Below are 27,642 nucleotides of genomic sequence, written 5' to 3'. Positions count from 1 at the left end.
TTTTTTTATCTCTAAAGTATTATATATACATATATAACTCCCTATTTATATCGATTAGTTTTAGTTGATATAAACCACTGTTAGGTGAACAAAACTATTATACTATGTAACAACATATTGCAAGAGTATACAAATTATTAGAAAATTTTCATTTCTGAGCCAACCTAATTTACAAATACAATATTTATGGAATGTGTTACGACTGTCTTTGTTATATGCATATAGCATTAGTTTGATTGTTTATGTGCGTTTGTTTACATGCATCCCGTAGTATCAGAACTTGTGGTCAGTCATTGAACGGTATCAATTCATCAGCGTTCCGCATTCAAAACGCTTGTCCGCCAACGCGATCGTTTCAAACTCATTAACGCCGCGCTCAGCAACAGTGGTCGCAGAGTGCAATTGCTCCCGAAAAGTGTGAACCAGACAGCCGCGTGCCATTTCAAATATAATAATTGTTTCTGTTAACCTACATACATACAGCTGTGTTAAAAAAAATCGCTGATGAGTGCTCATTCGCTTGTTAAAATAATGAACAACTTTACAACAATTGGTTTCGCGGATCAGAATTGGCGGGTTGACGTCTGACAGCCTTGAGCAACAACAACGAACAGCACATTCCAACAATAAAGTTTTCAAAAGCTAACAAAGGCCAAGAAAGTGCAAATAACACAATAATTTAGTTGAGGATCAAATCTTGAAGTTTTGTGGAAATACGGTTCGAGTTCTACGTTTACGATATGGCAGGTGAGTGTCTAAAGTATTTAACTCGTTTTTCCGCTACAACAATGACAACAGAGGAAGAAACTAAAATTATAGAAAAATATTCTTTCTAATATTAATAACGCCTCAGTCTTTATAATATTCGTCAACAACATGAAAATGAAAGAGCATAAAATAAACTTCATATAAAATCCAACAGGCTTTTGGAAGCAGATTCACATCTAAGGAAGCAAAAAAATAGAGGCGCAGCTCGCTTAAATGCCTAGGAGAGGTTCAAACGTCAAATATTTGTGTGTACATATCGGTTCGGGATATAAGAACTATTTGTTATCTACACTTCTTGGCTGTTTAAACTATATAAAGTCTAATTGATATATTCCTTTGGATTAATCTTTGATCAAGCGAGTTTAATTATCTTCCCTGTAAAACTTACCATTTCGGTAAAAGTTCAATTAGAGCTTTCCTCAGACAGGTTAGGTATTTCAACAATCTCGTACTCTGTGAGCCTTTTCTCTGATGGGTCGCGAGTTTATTATCTAACCGAAGGAAATTATAAGCATTTTTGGAAGCACTACAAGCTTAATTTCGATGTCCAATGTCCAGCCCCTTGATATATTTCTACTAATAAAATGCCGATTACCCTTCCTGAAATTATTTTAAACCTAAAGAACCATGCAGTTACTGGATATCATTAAGAGCCGTACCATAAATAGAAAAAATAAAAACAATTATTAGCGCCAAATTGTTACTAGAAAAAGAATTTTCGACTAAATTTTCAACTCTTACAAAGCAAAAACCAACAAAAAAGGTTCCAAATGAATATTTCATTTATAATGATCAGCTGATCAATGCAAAAGTACAGTACTCTATGTACATTTTCTAAACTTTTGTGCATCTTTTCGTGAAAAACTGGAACAAATATTATGTATATTCTGGTTTGTATTGTATATGTATTTATTTATATATGCATAGGCATATGTCTTGTTTACGCGCTTTTATATATAATATATATATTATATAAACTTACACATGAAGCCTACAGTACGAAGATATCTCGCTATCATATGTCTCTAAAGCTCCCACCAAATATTTACAAATCGTACTTAGTAGATTGTCGCTCCGTTGTCGGTCCATGACGATAGCGGTACGACGCTGTGTTCATAAAGATATTCTCACGCCGACCAGTGACAATTCTGAGCTCAGTTCGAGTATGCCACTGCAGCTAAGCAATCGTAGTGTTGCCAATTTCGTAAACTATTACGAACACGATCAGAAATATGAAGAATTCTTTGCGCAGCTGGAAACGTTGCTAACCAACTTTTGGCATTTAATCAAATTAATTTCTGGTTTCAATTTACTACGTACTCTACTAATAACTCTCATTCATTTCAACAAAGATGGTATACGTAAAAGCGAACGATTGCTGATGCCATGGGGTTCATTTTATGCCCCCATCTTGCGTCCATCTCCCAGAGCACAGGCAACAGTCAAATCAACTTTGATCGCAATGAATGCGAACGAGCGGACGCCGCTATTGAAGAAGGGTCAAAGTTATGGTGGCACATCGTTGGCGGCAGCGGCGGCTATGAGTGATGGCTATATCAGTGCGAGTGCAGCAGACAGCAGTTATGGCAGCGACAATGATAACTCGAGTGTCCAAGAAGATTATGCTGGACATGAGAACGCTGGGATGGGAAAGTATAGAAGGGATTGCTGCTCATATTTGCAAATTATGACATTTGTTTTGATTCTAGCCGGTGGCTGTGTTATCGCCACTTATCTCTTGATTGCTGAATGTAAGTTTTGAATATACTAAAAAAATAATTACTTAACAATTGTATAGAAATGAATTGTTTGTTTGTTAGATTTGAGTCAGAATCCATATATAAACAATTGCTTTGTTTTATTTAGTATAATATATAACAAATTCTGTACATAAGTACTCGTATGTACATATACATATGTACTATGTGCCAACAGTGTATAAGGTACCTTATATGTTAGAACTAACCTATACCGATACAAATATGACAGGGTAGATACTCGTAAGCTGTATGCTGTTTATACTTCTAGATTTACAAAATCCATTATCTTTCATAAGCGGGTTATCTACTATTCATTGTAAGAGTTCAGATAAAAGCTACTATAGGTATATATGCTCACGGGATTAAGCTTAACAATGCTATGGACTAAACAATGCAATTAAAAAGTAAAAGTCCTCAATCAATCAAGCCTGATTTAACATCTCCTCGAATTTGACCCTGATCCATTTAAAGTTTTCTATGTTGTCGCCATTAAAAGAGGCTTCAAGACCATAACTGAAGGCTTTGTTCCATTCAAATACTTTTGTACGTGATAACATAGACTACCCAAAACACTTCTGCAATATTTTCAATGACTATCTAATAGTGATTACATTGGCAACATAGAATTTTAAGCAAACTCGTTGTTCAATTTTTTTTTCATGGTAAAAATCGTCAGGCAAACTGTTCTCGTCATAAACAAACAGCTGCCAAAGACCAAGTTTAAATGGACCAGTCCAGAGTCAAATTTGATCTTGATTGTAGTTCGGAATAAAGGTATCAAAATAAAAGCAAGCGCTTCAGTTTTAAGGATTTTTGTTACGGTACTACTTAGGAGTCCGATATGAAAACTCCTATTACTAACAAATGTCAGGACCCCATATAACACATATTTTTAAAAATGATTAGAATGTTGTAGCGATTACTAAGCTTAAGAGAAAGATAGCTGAACACAATGCTGAAAATCAAAACAACTGAAAAGCTTATTAATTGAGTTGTATTCTCATAGTTCCACTTCATTTAGTTCTAAAACTAACTTCATTGGATGAGTTATCAGTTAGTCAGAGTCTTCTTTATTAACATTTTATAGCGCGTATACCGGCCATGCAATTCTCGTTGGATCTAGTGCATCGTGACATATGGAGCAATGTTTCCGCGCCACTTGCAGACTTCCTTAACTGTTCTAACGTGATAAATATTGTTATAATGCAGACGGGTGGATCTGGTTGTGAAAAATTAGACAAATGTCTGAAAATACTACGGGAACTACAAAAACAGGTAAACACTATTAATGTATAGAAATAATATTTATTTTCTCATATATACAAGTACTTTTTAACAGTATCAAAAGCAGCTTGGCATGGCGCAGGAGGTGCCATTTAACTTCCTAATCGGCGGTGATCGTCAGACATATGAGGCACGCGGCTGGAACTATGAAAGCGGTTTGAATTGGGTGGCACAAAATGCAACACTGGTGATCGCTTTCATAGGTAGGACTGTTTGTGATGTTGTTGCTTCGAAGTTGGTGTAATATTTTATTAATTAAAGGCAACTACACTACACTGGCACCCAACGCTTTGCAGCTGCGCTCAACGCTATCGCTTATTGCGGAGTCGGTGCGGCAAAAGAAACTCCAGAGTCAGTACAAAATTTACGGCTTACAAAATTTAACAAACAGCGAAGTTGACGGTAAAGCACTCTTCGACGCTATTAGCCAGTGGACCCAGTTCAAAGGGCTGATACAAGTGCTCTGAGCTTTGCACAACGGTTGTGTGTGCAGACTAGTTTTTCCTGATATTACGGGTGTAAATTTTCAGTAGGATACTCAAGTTCTTTTTTCGTGCCAGATTAAGCGAAAAAAAAAATTAAAATCAAATTAATTAATTATTTAAAAAGTAAGCAAATGATTTATTTAGCCATTACGCAGTTACACAAAAGCACGAAGCATTGTATTTGTATTTAAAGTATATATAACACTATACGCTCGTATAAATATATGTATATACATACATGTATGTATGTATAAGTCAATTGTGTTTTCACGTACTTTCTATATGTAATACTAAACAAAGCCACCAAATGAAGCGTTCGTTTCACAAGACCGTTCATTTCTACGCCCGCCAGCTAAATCGTTTATAATTGCTTGCTCTTCGTAAACTCTTAAACTTAAACATTAAGTAATGTAAATTAACACAACACGCACATCAACACAGCACCTGTGAGCTTGGCTCATTCGTCTCCCATCTCATCTCTTTCGTTTTGAAACATATAACCCACTACTTTTTGAAACTTAATCGAACTCCAGTTTTCGAAAACTGCCCTCGATTGGCTCGATCTGCGACACGAAATTCATGCCGTTGCTAGTCTTCTCGGTACTGTAATTTCTTTTGCGCAAGATGTCGCGATCGCTTAACAGCGCAATCTTATCCAAGTTGAGTATAGTCTCGCGTTTGGCGAGCAATTCCGCTTTCCAAAGTTCAACCATCGCTTTGAGCGGTATTTGACCACCCAATTCTTGTGGCAGGCAAGCTGGATCAACATGTTTCCCCAATTCTTTGTCTTGTGTATAGAGAGTGAGGCGGTTGCGTATTTTTGAACTGACACGCCCCTTAACGAAATCGATCAACCATTTCAGCGTCGCCGGCACATTCACCAAGTGTATCTCTTTGTGTCGCAACGGTAGCGATTGTTCGCTCCACTTGAAGACGCGCGCAAATTCGGTAGGATTCCAATTGGTCACGTGTGTTGTGGTGACGCCGGAAAAGTCACCGACGTGAACAAGTCCACAAATTTGTGTAGCTTGATCTTCCATGAGACACTCGTAGGTGAGGAAATGTGCACGCCCTTGATCACTACTGTTGTAGATCTTTGCATTGAAGCCTTTGGCGTTGATTACCACAATACGACGTCCGTGCTTGTCACGATTCGGTGAGGCAAAAATGTAACCGCTGCTAATAATGTCATTCAACTTTTGATCTAGAAAGTCTAACTGTGTGCTCATATGCGGGAAAGTGCGTCGTACATTCAGGTATTTGAGTAGTGTTTGTTGGGCCATAGGGACGCTGAACTTCTTGCAACGCAGGAAACGTAGTAGAAATTGATCGTCGAGTCGTACATTTCGTAAGTCTTCGTGTTTAAGTACCCAGTTGCGCATTTGTTCCAAGCTTTGTTCACGCGAGCATTTATCTTCACGCAGTTCGCGTTTCGCAATCTTTATCATATTTTCCGTTAGCTCCGAACCTGTCAGTTGTTCAATCGTTTCCTTCATGGTTAAGTAGTCAAAATTAAGCACACCCTGGGGAAATAACTGGAAATATAAACATTTATTTATATAAATTCAGAAGTGTTTGTTAACTTATTTCCAAGTTTAGTAATAAATACATTTAAAAAGAATGGATTCAAAATAAAGTTAAAAGTATGAAGGTACTACTGAAGGTACTAAGGCTTTAACTCCGAAAAAAACACATTATAAAATTCTTTGCTTTCGAAATTCTTCTCCAAGCTCCCTTCACCCAGAAAAGTAAAATTTGGTGTGGTTTGCTTGTCGCAGGCATTATGGACCAGACCTTTCTAAAACTGAACATGGTGTTACCGGCAATAGTGATCGGTACTACAAAATGATTCACGACTTTTGCTGCCATACGTAATCATCAGTAGAAGTGCTCAAAGGTGTCAGTAACGCTTCTGCAACAAGTTTTACAGCGTACTAAGTTAAAATTTATTGGAACAAATTTTTATATCCTGAACAGGGTGTATTAAGCTTGCCATGAAGTTTTTAACACTCAGAAGGAAGCGTCGGTGACCCAATAAAATATATGTACATAGCATATCATGATCAGCATGACGAGCTGAGTCGATTTAACCATGCCTGTCTGTCCGAACTAGTATGCGAACTAGTCTCTAAGTTTTGAGATATCGATCTTTTCCACATGTACTTTACTTCCAAAAAACTGCTTATTTGTCGAAACCGCCGATATCGGACCACTATAGCATATAGCTGCGATACAAACTAAACGATCGAAATCAAGTACTTGTATGGAAAGCTTTTGCAATTGTGGATATATGACACGAAATTTGGCGCGGCTTGTGCAATCAAACATTTTTCAGATCGGATGACTATACCAAATGGTAAAGCTGCAATACAGACTGAGCGATCACAATCAAGTTTTTATAGGGAATCGTTTGTATTTGTGAAGGGTATTATAGCTTCGGTGCTACCATGAATACCCAAGTTTACATTGTATACCCAAGTTACGTTATGTGAAGGTATTTAAATACACCTACAAGTATAACCTATGCTAATGAACCAGTGGGAAAATAGCATTAGTTATTGTCAAAAAGGGGCGTATCTAAGATTTCGAAAAAGGTTGCGGTTTGAATTACATAAGGTAATTGTAGTGGTTTTGGGAAAAATTTAAGAGACCTAATTGATTCTTATATGCTGCATAACCGATTATAGAATCGTATCCAAATGTAATTATTGCAACCTCGTTGAAGTGTAGCCATATTTGAATGAGCGCCCAAATACCGAAAATTATTTTTCATCACAAATCACTTTTTAAAAATTTGTACAATAATTTTTTCTAGAATCATATTCTTACTATATCGACAGCTTTGTTAGACACTTGTTCTAGACGTTTGTCGATCAGTATTTTGAAAATATTTTCTGAAAAAGGAAAACCAAAGAAAAATTTTGTCACACTCCAATATAAAGATTAATTAGTTTTCAGTTGCTTGCTGATGAATCCTTATATACCATTATTTTAATCATAATTACTATACAGTCACTCTTATTCTTTCATGTAGCCTCATATTTAAGACTTTGGTTAATTACACCGATCTAAATTTCATCTCATATAACTTGTGTTAAATTTTTTCAATCTTTGAGATTTGATTACTTCCAGATAAGGTAATTAGCAGTCAACTTTTTTCCGTCATGGAATCATGATTGCGCGAATTTTTTTTCCACTTATTTTTGCAACAGAAAAAGTGCAAACTACAATATAATTGAGGAAGAAACTAAATGTGTAAAAATAAGTAAAATCTTATTTCTCATAAGTTGAAAATATTTTTATTATTTGTGTGTCTCTAATATTTATATTAGTAATGGAAGCATAAAACTCTGGAGCGAATCGAACAAACAACTAGTATAAATCAAATACATAGATACAATCAAGTAGGCACAGATATCAAGTAGTTAAACCAGTAAATGAGTTATCCACATATTTTCTGATATTAAATTCAACTTGCTAACTTTATCGTTGATTTTACATGCCAAAAGAACAGCTGTTCAAGTGTAGCGACTAAGAATTGATTTCAACAACCGTATTGCATATTTGTTGCAGAACATTTTTTACACTTTAAATTATCTAACAAGATTGTCTACCTACAGTAAAGTATCACAACTATTAATTTAGTTATGGTGTAAAAGCTTTTCAATACACAAACAAATTTACATGATTTATAGTGTTGTTTAATGTTTATACATATATATAGTACACATATGTTTGTACCCTGCAGTGAAAAATCTAATTGGTTATAGAAATACTATATTTCTAACTTAATTAGTCAGAAAATAATAATAATAATGAAATATAATTTTTTAACTGAAAATAAACTAGTTCGATAAAAACCATACTTGTATCAGTTATACATTTTTTCAATTATAAGTAATTTATTTCCCGTCAAAGATTTACTAGAATTATTTACACTAAAAATACTAACTTTTATTGACATTTTTTTGAATGCAAAAAAATTAAATTTTACTTATAACTTCTAATATTTATAAAATTCAACTAGATTTTTTTAAGGTTATTTTAAGTAAACTTTTGACGAAAATCTGAAATTATTCGTAGTTTATTACCACAACAACAACGTAACAAATATCAAAACAAACAGTTGACTGACTAGTTAACATGGTTCTAGTGTTAAAGTAATTAATAACTAGTTAACTACACTTTATGGTACATACTATACATATATGAATCTATGTATGAGCTCAAATGGAATTCTCATGCTTATTTTGTGTTAATCATTTATAAGAATTAAACTGTCAATTTTTTAGCAAAAACAAATAATCGAATTATCCAAAGTAGGGCAAACTTTAATTGCTCATTCGTTGCTGCACTGCGTCTACAAATCTCTATATATATATATATTACAATCTCTATATATATATATATATATATATATATATATATACCTATATAGAGTTGTGTGTATGTATATGTACAGTATACTGCAATTTAAGTTTTAAACGGCCACTGTGAGATTTCACTTCCAAAATACTTAAAATGTCAAACAGTGGCTTGAAGCAAAAGCCTCAACGCATCAAGTCGAATAAATCTCAATAAATATCGACAGAATCTTATTACAATAAAGCTTTGAACCATTTTATTATATATTGATATTTATGTTTATATTTTTATGCACTATTTATCTCAACGATTTTTATACTTAGCATTCAAGACCGGAGGCAAAATGTGCCCTTGCATTGTCGCCGCACAAGGTGGTAAACAAGCATGTATGCATATGAATAATTCTTACATATTTACATATATGTAAGTATGAAATGTAGTCATATGTATGTATAATATACATTGTACAATATATACACAAATAAATTAAAACTGGTGTACGTTCAAAAATACGGGAAATGGCTGATGATCAATACGGATGATCATACGAGTATCTTACTCAAAGGTGAGCATAAAGGGCACTTCAAAAGTTATTCCTCTTGATTATCGCTGAATATGAATGCCAATATTTAGAAATGTCGAAAAGTGAGGTGCATTGCTTTAAGACAAATTTTTGGCCCGAAATGAACTAGATGTTTAGTAACAATAATAATTAAACGATAAATATGAGCCTGCTTTAAATAGCTATTTTGTATTTATATACTCGAATTTTAACCACTTTGTAGTTGAGTTTTTTGTTTTCCCGAATGATTTAAAAAAAATTGTGATTGCTTTCGAAGAGATTGATGAAATAGCAATAGGCAATAAGTAGTATCTACTATATGGGCTCAAAAATCTTTAACCAAGAGATCACGCCACAAATACAATTACGGCTTTTGTATTTGTGGCGTGATCTCTTGGTTAAAGATTTTTGAGCCCCCCTTCTCTTATAGTACCAACTCAAATACTGTTGAAGTTTCATGATATTTCGACCAAGCATTCTCAAGTTGTCGGCCTCAAAGTTATGCTAACTCTGCTATTTTTATTTAAAATAGAAAAGGTAAGTTTCCTGTTGTGATAACACATTGGCATCTCAAACGAACAAAATGATATAACCTACATCATTCAAAAATTTTAAGAAATGAAAAAGTCGTAAACGCGATGGGTACCGTGTTGTTCCTTTACCAAAACAACGATCTGACTCATTTCTCCGCCAATCACCGCATTCGCCAGATTTGTTGATTTATTTTCACGAAAATATCACTGGAAAAAAGTTCACTGGAAAACATTTCGCACGATTGGTAAGGTCAATGTGAAAATATATCTAATCGATATGAAAATGTTGGACGAACACATTATTTTGGATGAAGATTACGTCGAACAAAAAACGAGGCGATAGTCTAATTTAAAAATTTAAATTTGGCTTAGAGTCATCAATGGTAAAGGGCATATTTGGTTTGAATTTTATAAAATTTTAAAAAATTATTTTGAAAGAGGTATTGAAGTCGTCAACAAATCTTAGTGAATTAGTGAAAACATTTTTTAACCACCACCCACCAAGAAACTTTTGGATCGCTCAACATCCACGCCTTCTTTCCGTGGAATGCCATTTATAAGGCATTATTTAATTTTTTTATAGATAATTAATGAACTACTAAAATAAACCTAATGAAATATGACCGCTCGAAAGGAAATTTTTTTCTAGACCCCAGATACCGAATATAAGAACCTTCGTGCAAATGGTGGACTACCGAAAATATGAGTTAATATGGGAGATATGCTAAAAAATAAGCCCAATCTTCCTCTTGCGCCTTTATATCCGATTTAATGATTTCGGTTCACAATTTCGTCTAAGAACTAAGGTTTCGTATATGCATTCATCTAAGTAAATTTTTTTAATTTTAGTCGTATTTGAATATTTTTAGTTAAAATGTATGTTTAGATCCCATTAAATTTTAAACGACATTTAACAAGTACGGAAGGACTAAGTTCGTGTGTAAACGAACATTTCATACTCTTGCAACTTGCAAGGAACAAAGGCGTAGGAACACCTTCCGGTTTTGGCAAAACTTTATATCAAACTAAGGAAAGAATCGCCGTGATTTCATCTATTTAAGTAAAGAGGATTCTTTCTGAATTTCGTTAAGATTTATTTCATATTGAACGATAGATGCGGTATAAAGTGAACCAGAAGTTCGAAAATATTTGCGTTAAGTATACTTGTATGGGAGCTAAGGGAAGTGCTGCTTTTGGCAATTTTTGGCACAAATTACAGTGCGATTTCGATTTTTGGACGTAACATGAAATACCGCGAAAAACTGAAAACTTTATTGATGTTTGATTTGTACACTGCAAAGTGTCTAATAGGAATGTTTGGGTTACTTCACAAACCAAATTTGGTTGAAATCGGTCGAGTAGTTCCTGAGGTATAGGATTTCACTTAAGAGTCCAATTTTTACACCAGATCCTATGAAGCCCATTTATTCACTGAGTAATCGTACTTTAAGTAGTTTTCAACATGACCGTTATATGGAGGGTGAGCGTGTTTAATATCCGATTTTACCAGTTTTCACAGAGTTCGAAGAGGTGATAAAATTACTTATCCTCAGCAAGTTTAGTTTTTATATCTTAAGTTGTTCGGAAGATATGTACATTAAGCCATTAAATGGACGGAGCCACGCTCACTTAAAAAAATTTTTTAGCCCACAGATGTGCCGTGCTACTGCGATCTCCTGTACCAAACTACAGTTTTGTATCTTAATTTGCGGCTAACTCGCCTCTTCATTCTGATCATTTATATATACATAACCCCATATCTAACTCGAATAGTTTTAGGTGATACAAACAACCGTTAGGTGAGCAAAACTATTATACTCAGTAGCAGCAGGTTGCAAGAGTATAAAAAGAATAGAAATTTAGATTTTATGTTTAAAGAATTTATTGATTACATTTTAGGTAAAAGAAATTGCTAAATATTTTACAGGCCGCAAGATATCGAACCATTTCTATGCATACCTTTATTTGCAAATTAAATGAAATTTGTTAATCAAATGCGTCAAGCCAACCAACTGATATTTAAGCATATACACCGCCGTGTTTATACGAGTATAGAGATATATTTCTTAAACGCTAAAAACGTATGATTTATTTAAAAATGATTTTCTTTTGTTCTCTAAATAAATTTTAATTAATTTTTGCGTTAATAATCAGCGCAAAATTAAAATAATTCCCATGACAAACAAGGTATAAATAGATAACCGGCGCGTTTACACGAAAAATTTGCATAGCTTACGATGTAAGCATGTTTGCATACTTAAGTATATACCTACATATAAGTATATTTATATGACCATATATTACATACAAAAGTACATACATACATATGTATTTAAGGTAGGAAATTTAGGTATTATTTTTATATGTATATATGATGCTTTTGTAATTTTGTGCGGTATGTTAAGTAAGGTTTGACGCCGTTGATTACTACTCTTAACTACATCAACAATAACATTCATATATTTTCCATTAAAGAAGCAAAACTGAATGCGAGAAAAGCCATGGACACATCTCCCACCAGCCGTTGAAAGGTACAAAGTAGTTATGTACACACGTAGCTGTGAGTCTTAGCTCTTTCCAATGCCTTTATGTAAGGTTTCGCATTGATTGTTTTGGCTTTTTTTTCACAAACTTGCGGTTTTTCCCTTTCATGTGCCTAAAGTTGATTGAATATGACTTTTATACTTTGAACAGGGTATATTATTGTAAGTTTGCCACTAAGTTTGTAACACTCAGTAAAAAATGTTGGGTATCCGAAAACATATATACTTGTACATATACATATGTATAAGTGATCAGCGTGACGAGTCGATTTAGCCATGTCCGTCTGTCTATATATACGCGATCTAAAATTTTGCACATGTTCGTTTCTCCTTAAAAAGTTGCTCATTTGTCGGAACCGCCGTTATTGAACCACTATATATGGCGTATAACGTATGATAGCTGTCATATAAACTGATCGATCAAAATCAAGTTCTTGTATTGAAAACTTTTTTATTTGGAAGGCTATTATAGCTTCGGTGCAACCGAATTTAATGTTTTTTCTTTTTTTTTTGATATATTCGATATATGAAACTTCTTGAATTAAGATATTATATTATATGCAGTACTCGTATGTATGTATGTATGTATGTCAATTGCGTTCCGAAAATAAATTAGATTCACTATCCGATCGCGCTACAAGCTCGCAATTCGAAATAGATTTTTGTGTCGTTTTATAACTGTCGACGAAACATGATTCGTTGGTACACATCAAAGACCTAAAAATAATCGAAAGAGAAGACTTCGCGAGGCGAACCCGCTCCGAAGAAGACGAAGGCTGTCCTATTGACCGAAAACTTGTTCCCCGGTTTCTTAGATTCACGAAGTGTGATGTATGAGTTCATTAATCAGCTGGAGTAGGACAAAGGGATTACAGGTTTTATTATGCCGAACGATCGGGTCTATTGGAAGATGAATTGGAATTTGACGAAGAAAAAAGTACAAAGACTTGCGTTGCGAATCTCCAGAAAAAGTAGTCTTCAGAAGAGTTAAAAAAATGTGGAAAACGGTTGGCCTCCCTGCAACTTCCCTCTAATTTCATACGCTAACGTTCAAATTTCGCTTTTTTCACTGCTTTTGAGCTCTTCGAAATTTTTTGTTTTCGATATCTCGCAAGTAAATCAACCGATTTTGACCCGGTTTGCGGCAAACGATGTGTTTTTTCAAGGTTTAGAACTGATTAGTTTTTGGTGTCGATCGGTCAAGTCGTTTGAAAGAAATTCGATTTCTCAAAATCTACTGGTCCGATTGTTTCCAAACTCACACGAAATTCAAGTGCAATGAAACCTTTGGAATGCCGTTTAGTTTATTCAAATCGGTTGAGCAGTTTAATAGTTATAAGAGGGTCACATACATCCACACACACACACATACATCCACACATACATACAGACATACAGACATACGGACATCATCGTAGAAATGTTCGGGGAAGCTTCCTCGACCCTCAGAACGTCGAGATCTGTTGAGAACTCGATTTTTGCAAAATGGGGTGAAACCAATATCTTCCCGATTTTTAGAAAATTTTCCATTTTCTTAGCGGGAAGTTAAAAAATCGAAGCATCGCTGCGTCAAGAGGATCGATACTATATTGAGAAATAAATCGCCATTTTACCAAAATTCGAATTTCTTTTGTAAGCTAAGTACTTATCGGACCGATCTCGTATTGCATACACAAATACTATACAGATGTATATATGTACGTATGATCGAATGATAGTTAGTATATATGTAGGCAAGCTCATCTTATCTGATGCGAAAATAATTATAATATTTTTGCTTAAATCTGCCAATGAGTTTCATTGCCTTTCGGCTTTTTGGGTTTGGCTTCAGTTTTTGCTTCATCAGCCAGGGTATTGTTTAGGTATGCATGTATGTTTTCTTTTTGCATAAATCTACATTGTTCGCACGTCATCGATCGCACACTGGGCGCACAGCGACAGATCTTGGCAAAACCATCGCTTGCATACTTTCTTATCCACCGAATTTTTGAGTTATAAATACATATGCACATGCATACAAGCTAACAGATTGACCCGCTTTCTGTAAATAAATTTGAACTTGAGCCGATTTTACACTTACAAAAGACAACGACAAAAATTTCTTAATAAAAAACAGGCGAGTATAATGTCTGACCCTCGCGTTGCAGACTGTGCAATAACATTATATTTTAAAATTTGCTTTTAAGTAGTTAACAAAAGGTTTATTTATATTTCAATTTTTTCAAGCGAGTAGCAAAAGAATGCTCAACTCTTATAAAAGTTTCCTGAAGGTCGCTTAAGATACCAGTGACAGTTGAGTTGTTACTATCATGGTATATTTAGTTTGTTTATTATTCTCATGTTTTAATTGCGTTTCTTTAAAAATTTCATAATCATTATTATTCACGTCGCAGTACTGTATTTTAAGTCGCATATTTATACCCTCAATAGGTTATATTAAGTTTTGCACGAAGTTTGTATCACACAAAAGGAAACATCGGACACCTTACAAAATCCATATCCACACTAATATTATAAATGTGAATATAAGTATGTTTGTTACACTTTCACGTTGAAACTACTTAAGCAATCATAGCTCACATATTTTGAAAGAAAAATTATATTTTGAGAAAAAATCTCTTTTGGCAGATTTGATTGTTTGTAAACACATTTGAAAATTTGAAAAATGAAAAAATTCTTTTGTCGTTTGTCTTCCAGAAGAGATTTTTTCTCAATCCATACAAAATGTTCGGAGTGGTATAGTAAAGAGTTTGGATAATAGAACGATTGTGCCCTATTCGCCGATTTTGTGTAAATTATTAAAAGGTCCACATTAAGGTTGAAGTATATCAATAAGGAAAGCAATCAGGCGATCTTCAATCTGCATAATGAAGGTACTGTTAGCTCATAAATAAAATATAAACCTATCAAGAAGGAAGATACATAAATCAGTAGCGTGGCAGTTGCTTGACTTTCCATTACATAAAAGATATACGACTCATTTTCATCTTGCAGTACATTTGGAAAATCGACAGCGTGCTTAATTTTATGAGAAACCCTTTTAAGAAAGTATTTTATGTCCTCCAAAAACCGCACTAACTGATTTTTTCAAACTTTGTAGGAACGATCCTTACGCAAGAACATTATTGTACTCTGAGGTTCCCCGTTATTTTACATGGAACACCTCAAAAAAGAAATGGCATCAACCTGTTCAAAATCAACCTGAGGTTAAAACGTCGATCGCTCTTGGTCGTGTCTACACGGTACATGTTACAAGGTTTGAATGCGTACCATATGTTACTACATTATATTCGAGGTCTTACAAATTTTGTAGAAAGATATTCAATGGTCAAGAATGTTAAACTTAAAGAGAAATATGTGAAGTTCGGCGATTGATAGAAAATGATAATTATAATTATTGTATAAAGTATTTATAATATATACAATGATTATAATCATTCGGACGAAAGTATGAAGGAAGTTGTTCAATGTCAATCACCAAATAAAATATGGGAACTTTACATGAATTGCAGTAAATGCATACATATATGGTTTTCAATGAAGACACTCATTATAATAGGAAACAAGATTTTAACAATAGTCGAAAAAAGCAATATCATTTTGAAATACAAAGTTCTAAACGAGCCAATGGAGATGATTTTAATAATGAAATGGTCAAGAATTTAACTTTGCTTTTAGAAAATTGCAGCATCAAGTGACCAAATTAGAGTCAGGAGCAAAATCATGTCTTCAATCAAGTTATGCGTAAAATAGATAGCAAAGAACTCTCTTTTTTCTCCCACCTGGAGAAACCGGAAACCTATGGTATTATTAATCTCCATGAAAAAAATCAAAAACTAGAAATTGCAATAGCGTCTTCCAGAATTGCTGCGAGCCTATTGCACGGTTGCCGTACGACACATTCTGTTTAAGAATTACCGTTGAATCTTATTCCGGAAGATTTGCCTATTTGTAATTTCAGTAAATAGCTCGCAAGGTAGAATGCTGCAAGGCAATAGAAATTTTAAACTGGACACTTATCATCAAGCTTTTTGAAAAATTCAGTTTGAAAACGAATGACGTAGATTTCGGAGTTTAAGCAGAAATGTTGTTGAAAATCGGTGATTGTTGTTTAGACGTTGACGACGATGGTTATATTTCGTTTTCGAGAAAATTTTGTAATTTAGTAGAATATGATGATAATCTCATTTCTCCAGCTTTTCCGGAATTGCACCAAAATATAGTGATCAGTGGTTGTGCACAAACAAATGAAGTGATTGTGAAATTTTAGCGAAATTTAGTTGCTCGGAGGTTATGTAATGTAACAAGGCTTCGAATCAGAAAATTAGGGCTAAATATTCTTGAAGCCACTATATTAAGAGGTGCCGATAAGGAAGAACGTGTTATCATATCTCTATACCAATTATTCCCTATGATCTTCCTTTTTATTTCAAAAGGGTTCATTTTGCCGTCAAGCTGAACTTTGCTGTCACTATAAACAAAGCACAAGGGCAGACATTAAAGGTAGCAGAGGTGCAAAGACAATAATAATTGTGTATTCGATAAAAAATAGTTTTAATAACTCAGTTTAAAGCAAGATCGGTTAACGATCATTCCATATTTTCCAGGTTCATATGTTTCTCAAACACATATTTCTCTAGAATATGTTACCATCTCATTCAAGGAGAGATTTGAATATTTACTCAAATTTATATGTACCTTTAAATAAAGCAATGTCTCAGTTACCATACCATTTGGTGACATTTTCATTCATCGAGAGTGGAGTTTACTTTTATATTTCTTTCTTATATCACTTCTACTTAAAATAGCTAATGTAAATTATGGGTGTTTTTTTTCTAATCGGTAGGCATTCTTACTTGCCACCATGTTAGGCAAACATATGAGTTGACGAATGAATTTTATGAACTTGCCGTCTCATTTAAATAGCTGAGCTAATATATAGCGAGCCACTTGATCAAAGGTAAACTTCCGTTGGTAAATCCTCCTTCAGCAACAACGAAATATTCAGAACTATACACTGTACAGCTTGCGCTGTTCACGATTGGACTTTTTCAAACTAATCGTACTCTGATAAAACTTTATAATAATTCATTCCCATTCTTTTTTTCACAACGTCACCAGTCAAACATTTTTCCATCAATTTCTGTCATAAAGCTCAATTCTTCTCATAATTAAGATTGAGTACTGTGAGTAGTGAGATTATGCAGCTATAACTACATGATCAAAGCTTTGTTATACTTAATTACTGGCGTCCTAAAAATTTACTAAAACATTGGATAAAAATTTTATTTTTCAAGAAACATCTTCGATACGGTCCAGAAATAATTCATTGTTAGTTTTCGATATAGTATATATGAATTAATATTGAACCATAGAAGCATAGATCAAAACTTAAAAAATTTTACTCAATTTAGTATCAAAACTTTGGAATCTTTTCTTCCTCTCTAAGAATTGAGTATTTTGCTTCGAAATAATAAAATTTTTGATCAAAATGATGAATTATTTGATTGGAATTTTGACGCCAGCTACCCAACGTTCTAAGGCAAATAAAAGTAGTTCAATGGCAAAGGCGAAGAATCAACTGAGAGTTGCCTAGATATTCAAGTAAAAAAGAAGGTGAAAAGCGGCCCATCAAGCAATATAAATACAATAGTTTGACGAGAATTATGAAGTCTTCGTTTTGTCATTGCACTGTTCGCTACATCTAAGCTCTGCTCTATTCACAAAAATGTATATGTGTAAAAACAACAACGCTCTGTCGCTGATTTTATCACCAGAGATATCCCCTTACTTTCTAACTAGATATATAATATCTTATAGTGAGTTAATTGAGTTTAGATCAGTTGTTTGTTCGAATCAACACTTTGCAAGTGCTTGTGTATCAAACACAGCTAAAGTAACTCAAAAGTTACAATACCAGCAGATCTTGCGATATAATTTTTGCAAACGCGTCGCTTTCATACTCTTAGCGCTAGGCTTAAGAAATTTCGCAATACTTTTCATTACAAACTCGTGAACATAACTTTCAGTCGTTTAGTGAGTAGAAACGTAGTAAAAGCCTTTTCTAGGCGGCCTGCTGTTTCTTGAAATATTTTAATAAACAACTTGAAGTGTAACGGTTGTTGTGATGGAACCACCAAGCAACCACAACGTAACTATGCCTAACTTGATCAGCGGTGTATAGAAAATATATAGTGAATATCTATGCGAAAACATATGTATAGTGTGTCCGGCGCACTCCAGACCTGAACAAGTTTTCGCTTGGGATGAAGAAATCACCGTCTCCAGCAGAATATATAAGTATTGGGTTTGGCGAGAGCGTATGTACGAGTATGTATGTATATCTAAGTCTAAAGCTAAGCTAAGTCCCACCGCTTATTACAGCACAACCATTTATCAACGCCATAAACCAAAAACAATCGAACAACAGAAAAGCCACACACACAACTGAGTAAATATTTTATGTACGCATGCGCATGCACATAAGCGTACATACATGCATGTGTACCATATGTAAGTATTTTGTATGTATGTAATTTGTCGCTTTGTTTTCGGCTGCAGTCAACCCACCATTAACGGTACTGGCTGGCTGGCTTTGTGACAGCCACCGTCCGTCATACGATCGGTCACTAATCGTTGATTATGTATTTGTGAACGCCGCACAAAGCCCGAAAATAATTCAGTCTAGATTCGAAAAATGCAGTTGGGCAATTGTTTTTCGAACCAAAACCAAAGCCTACACACTGCCAGAAAGCAGGTTATTGGACGATAGTAGATCAAAGACAATAGTTCGTGAAAGATACGTGTTTATGTACATGTATGTATGTATGTGTGTAAATGCAAAATGTTATAAAATACACATTAGAAATTCCGAAAATGATTCAAAAACAGGAATATGTGTGAGTAATTGCAGCAATAAACGTCTGAGTTACCGGTTTTTCGTAAGTGGCGATCAATATCCAAAATGATAATCGATGATGCGTGCATTTAACATCTATCAAAAAGACCTAAATGTAATGATTGTAAAGTAGTTGCAATGAAAACTCTTAACTATTAAAATACGATTATCTGAAAAGTTTCTTGTTAAAATTCTTACTCTAGTTCAAGGATCTCTTGAGTTTTTGTTATTGCATAGCACATACACTTTAGGCTACAGTGAATTTCTGTTGTTTTCAATATCCACCTCAGATTTTTGGGACCTACAACTATTTTATACACTGAAGAGAGCTTCTCCTTTTATTTTTGGCACGTGTCTTGCAAATCCACTAATGGTTTTGAGGGTGGTGTAATTAATTAATTTAATATTCGTCTTGCAATTAATCATATATTTATTGTGTTTGGCAAGAAGAATCTTACTTTTACTCTTTTATTACAACTTTTATTATTATTTTATTATATGTATTTGAAAAATCCTCTCCCACGCAGAAAGCTCTTCTTTCATACAAAAAAGAACGGATTTTGTATCGATTTCTAACACAAAACTATGTAACACGCCACAACCATTGCGAAGTACACAGTCATAAAGACATTCTCCTATTCGTTCCCGGAAATACCGCAAGAGTGTCATCCAATGTAGTTATTTCTCCAAAAATGTTCGGGAATGAATATATTAAATAGCGCTATGGCGATTACCATATGAATGCTTTGGACACAAGTTTTCGTCTACTCCTTTGGAATAAATAGTTGTTTATTTCATAGCGTTGTTGTTAATGTTAACTGTTGTAATAATAATTGAGAGCATATCTGTTTGAGTAACTTAGACTTATTTTATGAATTGATTATGTTTGACATGATTCTTTGAATAAAATAGGGAAGAAGGACGATGCTTTATATAGAGCAAATGGACGCCAAACCCTGTCTGTTGCACAAACAATGAAAACTTCTATTAAGTATATATCTAAGTCTAGACCCTAGTTATTTGCAGTTTTTGCAACTAAGCTGTAGCTTTCAAATTAGCTAATAAATGCAAATAAAAACCACTATATGAAACACCCTTAACAAATACATAGCTGCAATGAAAACAGCATAATGTTTTGACTTTTGCTTTGCAGTAGACTACACGTATGTACACTCTATGTTCTCGAGTTCAGTTGAGATGATATCATCAAATAGTCATAACCTCAATTTTAAAAAACTAAATTCCCAATATATGAATAATAATAATATGATTAATTATATCTTACCATGATCCGATAGTGTACTATTTTCTTAAATTCTGCCTATAACTTTCTTTCGATTTTTTATTGTGCATAAATTTAACTTCAAGATATTTTTTTTTATATTTGTTCTGCAAATTGGAAATGATGAGATCCTGCTTGTTCAACATTAACAGAAACCTTGTTATACATATACAATATATGTACATATATAGACAAATACTATGTTTGTCTATATCAGAAAAACAAATACAACAAAATACAAATCGGAGCAATTAACAAAGTCAAATCAATTTCTCAACTGAAACGGCTCTCATGCCTACAACTATATTTATATACTATGTTTATATGCATTTATATCATCTGTTTACGCACTGCTAGCATCACGATCGCATTTTCGGCAACATGCGCATGCGTAGTGTCGATATCTTTTACGGATACGCTGATGACCTTGAAAATCCAGCGACGCTGTAAAATTTACTCAAACGTTAATGTTTATCAGTGAGCTCGTTTTTGTATATACCTATATATTTATGTATATACATATGTGCAGGCGGTTGGGGTGCCCTTTTCGCGTGAGTGTATGTATGTACACACATATACAGCAAATACAGGTGTAAACAGATGTGAAATGCATTTACAAGAAATAAACAAGACTCAAGTTATATACCAATCTGCGTATGTAGATATATTTTACATCTTTAAAGAAATTAAAATACGCCTTACAAGATATGTCAGGGCATGAGTACATGTAAAGCTTTTTATCTATGTACTCGTATATATAATTTTGGTTGGGTTTAATTTTATTAATATAAATAATGAAAATTTTTCACGTTAATTACTCGCCAGCTTCGCCTATGCGATTTTATAATCGTTTGATTTATTTTTACGGTACTCATTAGCTTTAGTAGATTGTTCGGTGTAAGCGTGACAAAACAGAAAATAAAATCCATGTTCAATTTGTTGTTGGTATTTGGGGAAATACTAATATTTCCACTATTTGTGAAGCAATCGCCCGTGACCTTTGCAAGGTAACTAAATGGGGCTTAAGGGACCGTACATTTTAATGTGAAAACATAAATAATAATTAAATGCGCACGGTGTGCGAAATGCATTCGTACTTAATTATGTGTGCTTTGGGACATTATTTATATTAGTTTTTTTTTTTAAGTGACAAATGTTATCAGCTATGCTAATAGTGAATTCGGGCACAAATGCAACGTTTTTACGAAGCCATATATGTATGTATGTGTACAAAAGCCTTCATTAGCAAAGAAGCTAATTTGTCATTTTAAAGATAATTATCATTTCATAGTCTCTGTTATAACTAACAAAATTTTCTTGTTGAAGCACATGTATTTCAATTTTTATTGTTTTAATAAAGGTGTACGTAGGTGTTTAAAAAATAAATTAGGTACTTTGTTTATTTTAGTGATTGAACTTATAGAAACAACATTCAACAGAACAATGCAATATTCATTTGCTACAATGACAACTCGGCAAATTTTACGAACATTCAATAGGATCGAGTTGAAAATTGTCGTTATACCCTAAACAGGGTATTAAGTGTGACAGTGATGCTTGTAACACCCAAAAGGAGACGTCGGAGACCCTATACAACAACTATAGCATACAGCTGCCCAACAACTGACCGATCAAACTTAAATCCTTGTTTGGAAAACTTTTTTATTTGACAAGGCATATATTATTGTCCAAGGCATCGCTAAAGTCTCCGAAGTAGTTGTTCAGATCGGATTTCTATAGCATATAGCTGTTCTACAAACTGATCCATCGTAATTAGTGTAAAGATTGACTTTTATGATATAAATAATGCATCTGTGTAGGTTTTTATAGCTTCGGTGTAGCCGAAGTTAACGTTTTTCTTGTTTAATTATCGGATTCTTCATCGAGTCTCGAAAAATTTACTACTAATACTCGTACTTTAAAATAGGCTTAAAAATATACAATGGCGAAGATCATATACTCAAGACAAAAAAGTTATTTATCCAAGTAATAAATAGAATATACATATTTTATACATAATATATTCCCTGTATAACATATAGACAAAATTTTCAAGGCCAACTTAGACAATTTTATTAATTCACATTATTTAATTCACTGAATACTACGTGAAATTTTTCCTACGCCATATTAGAAAATATTATTTTTCTCGGTTTTATATTTTTCGAAAACTCTATTGCAAATATAATTCTTCTAAATTTAATATTTCATGAAAATTTTTGGAAGGCAGTTTTTTAAAAATTTCAGTGTTGAAGTTTTGAAGAGTTGTCAGATCTATTCTAAAAGCAATTTTTTTGAAATAAAAACTTCCCGAAAAGTTTTCGGAATTTTTTCGACACACATTTTGTAATATTTAACTCGTTTTTAATTATTTGTTTCGATAGCTGGTAATGCGCTTCCTATATAAATTCATATGAATTTAGAACTTCCAAAATAGTATCCGGAACACTTTCTGTAGCACATATAATTTTGCTATAAACTTTGTAACATTTTCAATATATATAGTAATATTACAATAGCTCAATTCACTCAACGAAGTAGTGCTGAGTTATTACTTGTATTAATCATATAATGATCTTTACTGCACAACATGTTAACCTCGCTCCATTTGAAATTCACTTAAGTGGGAAACATTGACTCCACTTTTACTTTTAACGGGTAGACTTGGAAAATTATGAATGGTTTTGATAAGGCACATGGTTTGAAAGGGCCTATGCCCATATTAAATATAATTTATTTTCACTTATTAATTTATATCTCCTCGCAATCACAAGTCAAGTCCTACGTCCTAGCTTTGCACCGGAAATGGGTTCTATCACCATTCCGACCAAAATAAAATGAAAACTCCTTAATAATTCCCATGAAAATGGGTCTCATAAACAGGCCACTGACAATAGCTTCAAAGCGGTATTCTCAAGTAAGACAAGAAGCTCGTTCAAGTAGACAAACAACACTTAACTTTCTAATAGTTTATCATTAGCTTGGAGCCGATTTTATTTAAAAAATCCCCTTAGCTTCTAAACCAGAAATTATTTCGTACAAAATGGTAGAATACCACAGATGGTAGATTAATTTCACCATGTGACAATGATTCAGCAAATTTTAACCGTTTAATCTATCGAATAAATATAAAAAAACCATATATCGGTGTATAAGAATAAAACAGGTTGTAATTAATAATGTATACCATATAAATATTTGTTGTTTCGTATGTTCTTATAAAAAAGTGTGTATATAGTATATGTAGGTATACAAATAGAAGCACAAATTAGCATATTTATAGAAAATCCCCTTTACTAAGCCTATGGCTAAATTATGTTCTAGTTAAAGTCAATATCGCCTATATGAAAACATGCGTGTGTAGAAACATAAATTAGCATATTTATATGAAATCAGTTTTACTAAGCCTCTGGCTAAGTTATTGTATGTTCTAGTTAAAGTCAATGCCGCCTACTTGAAAATGTGCGTACAAAACTAAGCATAAATTGTTGTTGCAATTTGTTTGGTATTTTATTAAATGTAGCTTCAATACATGACCCGTTTGTCAGTCCTGCAATCAAATTAAAGTACGAGAAGAGTCTTATAAAAAGCAGCTAACCAAGAAGTAGAAAGATAAATAAAATACCAAAATCAACTCGAACAAGAATTTTACATACCTTACGGATTTCTAATAAGGTACATTTTGAGAATGTTAGATCAAATGTGGTTTGTATGCATAGGTAATTTGATTTAGGCACATATACATTTGGGACATCTTTAAGCCTTTCTGCTCTTACAGTATTTGTTGTATTTAGAATTTAAGCATGCAAGAACTTATAAATATTGTACTTATCGATTATTTGCAGATTGGCAAGTACAGAGTTTTGAATTATTAACCGCTATTTATACATATATTATATAACAATTATGTATTATGTATCATATATACTACATGTATGTATGACGTATATATCCACAGATTTTATTGCAGAAAAATGGAAAAAAAAGCAATATCAATTGATTCGATTTTAATTTTTGAAAATTATAGTTTCCTCACTGTTAACGAAATATTTATCCGCTGGTACGCACCAGAGACCAAGGAACGGTCAAAACAGTGGACTTCACCAGCGGAAAAAGGTGATGCTCCCCATTTGCTGGAGTTCACAATGTATGAATCGAATACTTGGAGAAGGATAATATGGTCACAGGTCTCTAACTATACTATGGTATCGATTCGATACCAAGTTGCAGAAAGAACATTCTCATTTGGCGTAGAAAAACATCGCTTTGGCTAAATTGGTCATATTAGGTTACGAACTGTTGTTCCATCCACCGTATTCATCAATAATTGGTTTAACTAAAAGACCACGATTTCGTATTGACAGATCACCCATTGAAGGTGCTTGAGATAGCTGAGATCGTAGTTAACTCAAAAGACCTCGTGGGTTATATCAATTTAAAGCCTGCTATTGGACATGAGAAAGCTATCGACGCCGTCGATTGCTCACTTCGGACAATAATCGCAAACGTGAAACCATTTTTCAACAGTTTTCGACAGTATTTAAGCGCAATCCGAATGGGTTTCTGCATAGTTTCGTAATCGTTCACGACCACCGTTTTCTAGAACTCACAAGAAATAATCTACACCGACTACATGTAAAAGGGCTATTAAGCTAAATTTTTGTGCTGAAAAAGGTACTCTTCCACCTCGATATCACATCGGCTCCCAGCTAGGCTGTCGTCGCGGCTAGATTAGTTGCATTAGGCCACGATCTCTTGCCCCAACCATCAAAGTCTACATATTTCACCTAACTTTTGGTTTCGAAACTTGAAAAGGACAATCACGGGGAAGAAATTTAAGTGGTAATAATTCAGCGAAATGAGTTGAATGAGGACGTTACCGGCACGACGAAGACCTGCTTTGCAGACATCCAGAAAATTTTTAATTCAGAGCAATTATAGAAACTGTACATTAATTGTTTAAATGTGTCGAGATAAAAACAAACTACAATATATCGAAAAATAAATCGCTATTATTCTCAGAATTTTCGTTTTTCTTAAATGCTGTAAACACAACAAAATTCTCCAACACAATTTGCGTATGCTTTAATGTACAACAACTCTTCCAGTAATCATTTGCCATACTCTCGCCGTATGCTGCTCAAAGTTTCATAGGTTTTGCATATTTAAAATGTGTAATTGCCACTATTGAAACAGGAATAAGGCTGACGATGTGAGCATTGGACTCAGTCACTACCGAAAGCCTTCTCTTTTGCTCTCTAACTCATTTTCTTTCACTTTAATTGAAATTTATCGCAGCAATCATTCTCTAATCATAAAATTTGCTTTCAGACACAACAACAACAACCAACTCTTTCACTTGTCTACAGTCCAATTTGTGAGCTTTATATAAATACAAATTTATTTGCAACATGTTGACACTTTGATTTTGCATGCAACTTTGTATTAATATTTGTATTTTTATATATCTATGTGTTTACATTTCGCCTCTTTGGCTTGCTTGGAACAATCCAACAGCCACAAGTAACATTATTTTACACATTTGCTACATTTTTTCGCTGTTGTGCGCCGAGTCAGGTGGTTGCCGCAATCCCAAAACTCGAAATAGAAATTTCATAGAAAATAGCTGACAAGCAGCGGAGCGATCGCGCACCAATTACATAAGCCAGCAATGCAGTGGAGCATGCGCCATTGCAACGGCTGCAGTTGAATGCAATTGCGTTGTATTACCGAATGCAGACATACATACATACGCCTATTTGGTATATGCATGTACTTGTATATATATATAAATGCGTTTTGCTTGCAAATGCCATAAATTTGTGTAAAGGAGGTCCTGTGCAAACGGCGTTGCATAAGAAAATAATTATGCTTTTGAAAAAATGTAAAAAAACCACGTACTATGCATTATTAAATAAGCGCTTATGACACAACGAATATTTTTATTGAATTTTGTAAGTGATTCTCTTAATGGTGTTCACTAATTATATTTATAATGATTTTCATAAATCTGTTTATTTCTTTGAGGTGTTCATGAAATGCCACAGCATTGAGCTCAGCACAATAATTTATCAAGTAATTGCAAATATTCAAATTCACACACTTTTTGCTCAGTTAAAGAGTTTTTGAAAAAATTTATAAGAAAAATAATATTTTTTTTATCATTTTTTATCGCCATTATTACAATTTTTTATCATTTATTATTGCAGCAATATTTTATACTAATTTATGCAATATACATTCATTTCTTTTTTGTTTTTGTTGTCTTCTTCATTTTTTGCACTCTTTTACATACCTCTATTATTTGTTTTCAAACTCAAAATCACCAACGAATTGAAAAAATATTCAGTTAGCTCAACAGAAAAAAGCTCCCTGACTTCGTTCGCTCGGACGGTGGGCTAAATACACTTTGTTTATAAGTTTTTTTTAACAATCTGTAAGTAACTATCCGAATTAAGCGCTTTTGTTCGATTCGAAACCAACGAAACGTCTGTGTCGCCCGACTGCCAAGTGCGGAATGAATTGCGGCTGCTGCGCAAACGCTTTGATGGCACTAAACTCCCGCAGCAGCAAGTCACCCTAGCAAAGAAAAATAACTACGAATATAGATAACTGTCTATGTACATATGTATGTAGGCCTTACAACCAAGTAAGCAAGCATCTTAAGAGCCAACTAACGCCAAAAAGCACATTTCTACGCTTCGACGTAATTATATATACACACATACACACATTTACAAGCAGCATACGAAGTTTGTTCAAAAAGTATGGCGAATTTTGTATTTCTTAAGAAAGTGTTTATTTTTTCATTTGTCCCCTTCAAAGTAAGCACCCCTAGATATAATTCACTTACGCTATTAGGTAAGTAGATATCGAGGAAGAGGCGTTACAGTTGCCCACGAAAATTCAAAATTCGCGATACTTTTTGAACACACCACGTATTTGAGCAAAAACAACACATTAATGGTGTCGCAGCCACCGTATTCCCTAGACCTCGGCCCCTGTGACTTTTGTTTTGTTTCTAAAACTGAATAGGCCCATGAAAGAACGACGCTACGCTACGATTGAGGAGATCAAAACTGTATCGAAGGAGGAGCTATATAAGATAAAAAAAAACTACTAACTTTAAATGCTTTGAGGATTGGGTAAAAAGCTGACATAT

The 27,642-nt window shown here is 33.8% G+C and overlaps 2 protein-coding genes and 1 long non-coding RNA gene across 7 annotated transcripts; 2 read left to right on the top strand and 1 right to left on the bottom strand.

Annotated features, from left to right (window-relative positions):
- The first annotated feature begins 293 nt into the window (after positions 1-293).
- On the top strand, positions 294-4,556 carry LOC106625037 (peptidoglycan recognition protein 1). 2 transcript variants are annotated; one of them, XM_014244836.3, is made up of 5 exons: positions 294-747; positions 2,121-2,519; positions 3,616-3,803; positions 3,868-4,015; positions 4,074-4,556. In XM_014244836.3, exons 1-5 carry the CDS (start codon positions 741-743, stop codon positions 4,277-4,279), a joined length of 948 nt encoding a protein of 315 aa, XP_014100311.3. In that variant the 5' UTR covers positions 294-740; the 3' UTR covers positions 4,280-4,556. The 2 variants fall into 2 exon arrangements, with proteins under 2 accessions (XP_014100311.3, XP_014100313.3); XM_014244838.3 differs by lacking the exon at positions 294-747 and having other exon boundaries at positions 1,841-2,519.
- On the bottom strand, positions 4,406-27,010 carry Cralbp (Cellular retinaldehyde binding protein). The gene is made up of 2 exons (XM_014244835.3): positions 26,776-27,010; positions 4,406-5,832 (listed from the first exon to the last, which is right to left on the bottom strand). Exon 2 carries the CDS (start codon positions 5,791-5,793, stop codon positions 4,816-4,818), a length of 978 nt encoding a protein of 325 aa, XP_014100310.3. The 5' UTR covers positions 5,794-5,832; positions 26,776-27,010; the 3' UTR covers positions 4,406-4,815.
- On the top strand, positions 14,861-17,052 carry LOC106626465 (uncharacterized). 4 transcript variants are annotated; one of them, XR_004975778.2, is made up of 5 exons: positions 14,861-14,936; positions 14,998-15,173; positions 15,401-15,556; positions 15,614-16,104; positions 16,163-17,052. It is a non-coding gene; the product is annotated as an uncharacterized lncRNA (long non-coding RNA). The 4 variants fall into 4 exon arrangements; XR_011396882.1 differs by having other exon boundaries at positions 14,890-15,173; positions 16,163-16,661; positions 16,737-17,052; XR_011396881.1 differs by having other exon boundaries at positions 14,891-15,173.
- Positions 27,011-27,642: the final 632 nt, after the last annotated feature.

Source organism: Bactrocera oleae, chromosome 6 (assembly GCF_042242935.1).
Source record: "Bactrocera oleae isolate idBacOlea1 chromosome 6, idBacOlea1, whole genome shotgun sequence".
NCBI lineage: Eukaryota > Metazoa > Arthropoda > Insecta > Diptera > Tephritidae > Bactrocera > Bactrocera oleae.
Note: the sequence above shows the minus strand (reverse complement) of the source record. Positions and strands in the feature narration are given on the sequence as shown.

Coding starts and splice junctions, on each gene's coding strand:
- LOC106625037 (XM_014244838.3), top strand. CDS start 1,856: ATGACGATAGCGGTACGACGCTGTGTTCATAAAGATATTCTCACGCCG. Junction 2,520..3,615: donor TTATCTCTTGATTGCTGAAT/GTAAGTTTTGAA, acceptor AACATTTTATAG/CGCGTATACCGGCCATGCAA. Junction 4,016..4,073: donor ACTGGTGATCGCTTTCATAG/GTAGGACTGTTT, acceptor TATTAATTAAAG/GCAACTACACTACACTGGCA.
- Cralbp (XM_014244835.3), bottom strand. CDS start 5,793: ATGAAGGAAACGATTGAACAACTGACAGGTTCGGAGCTAACGGAAAAT.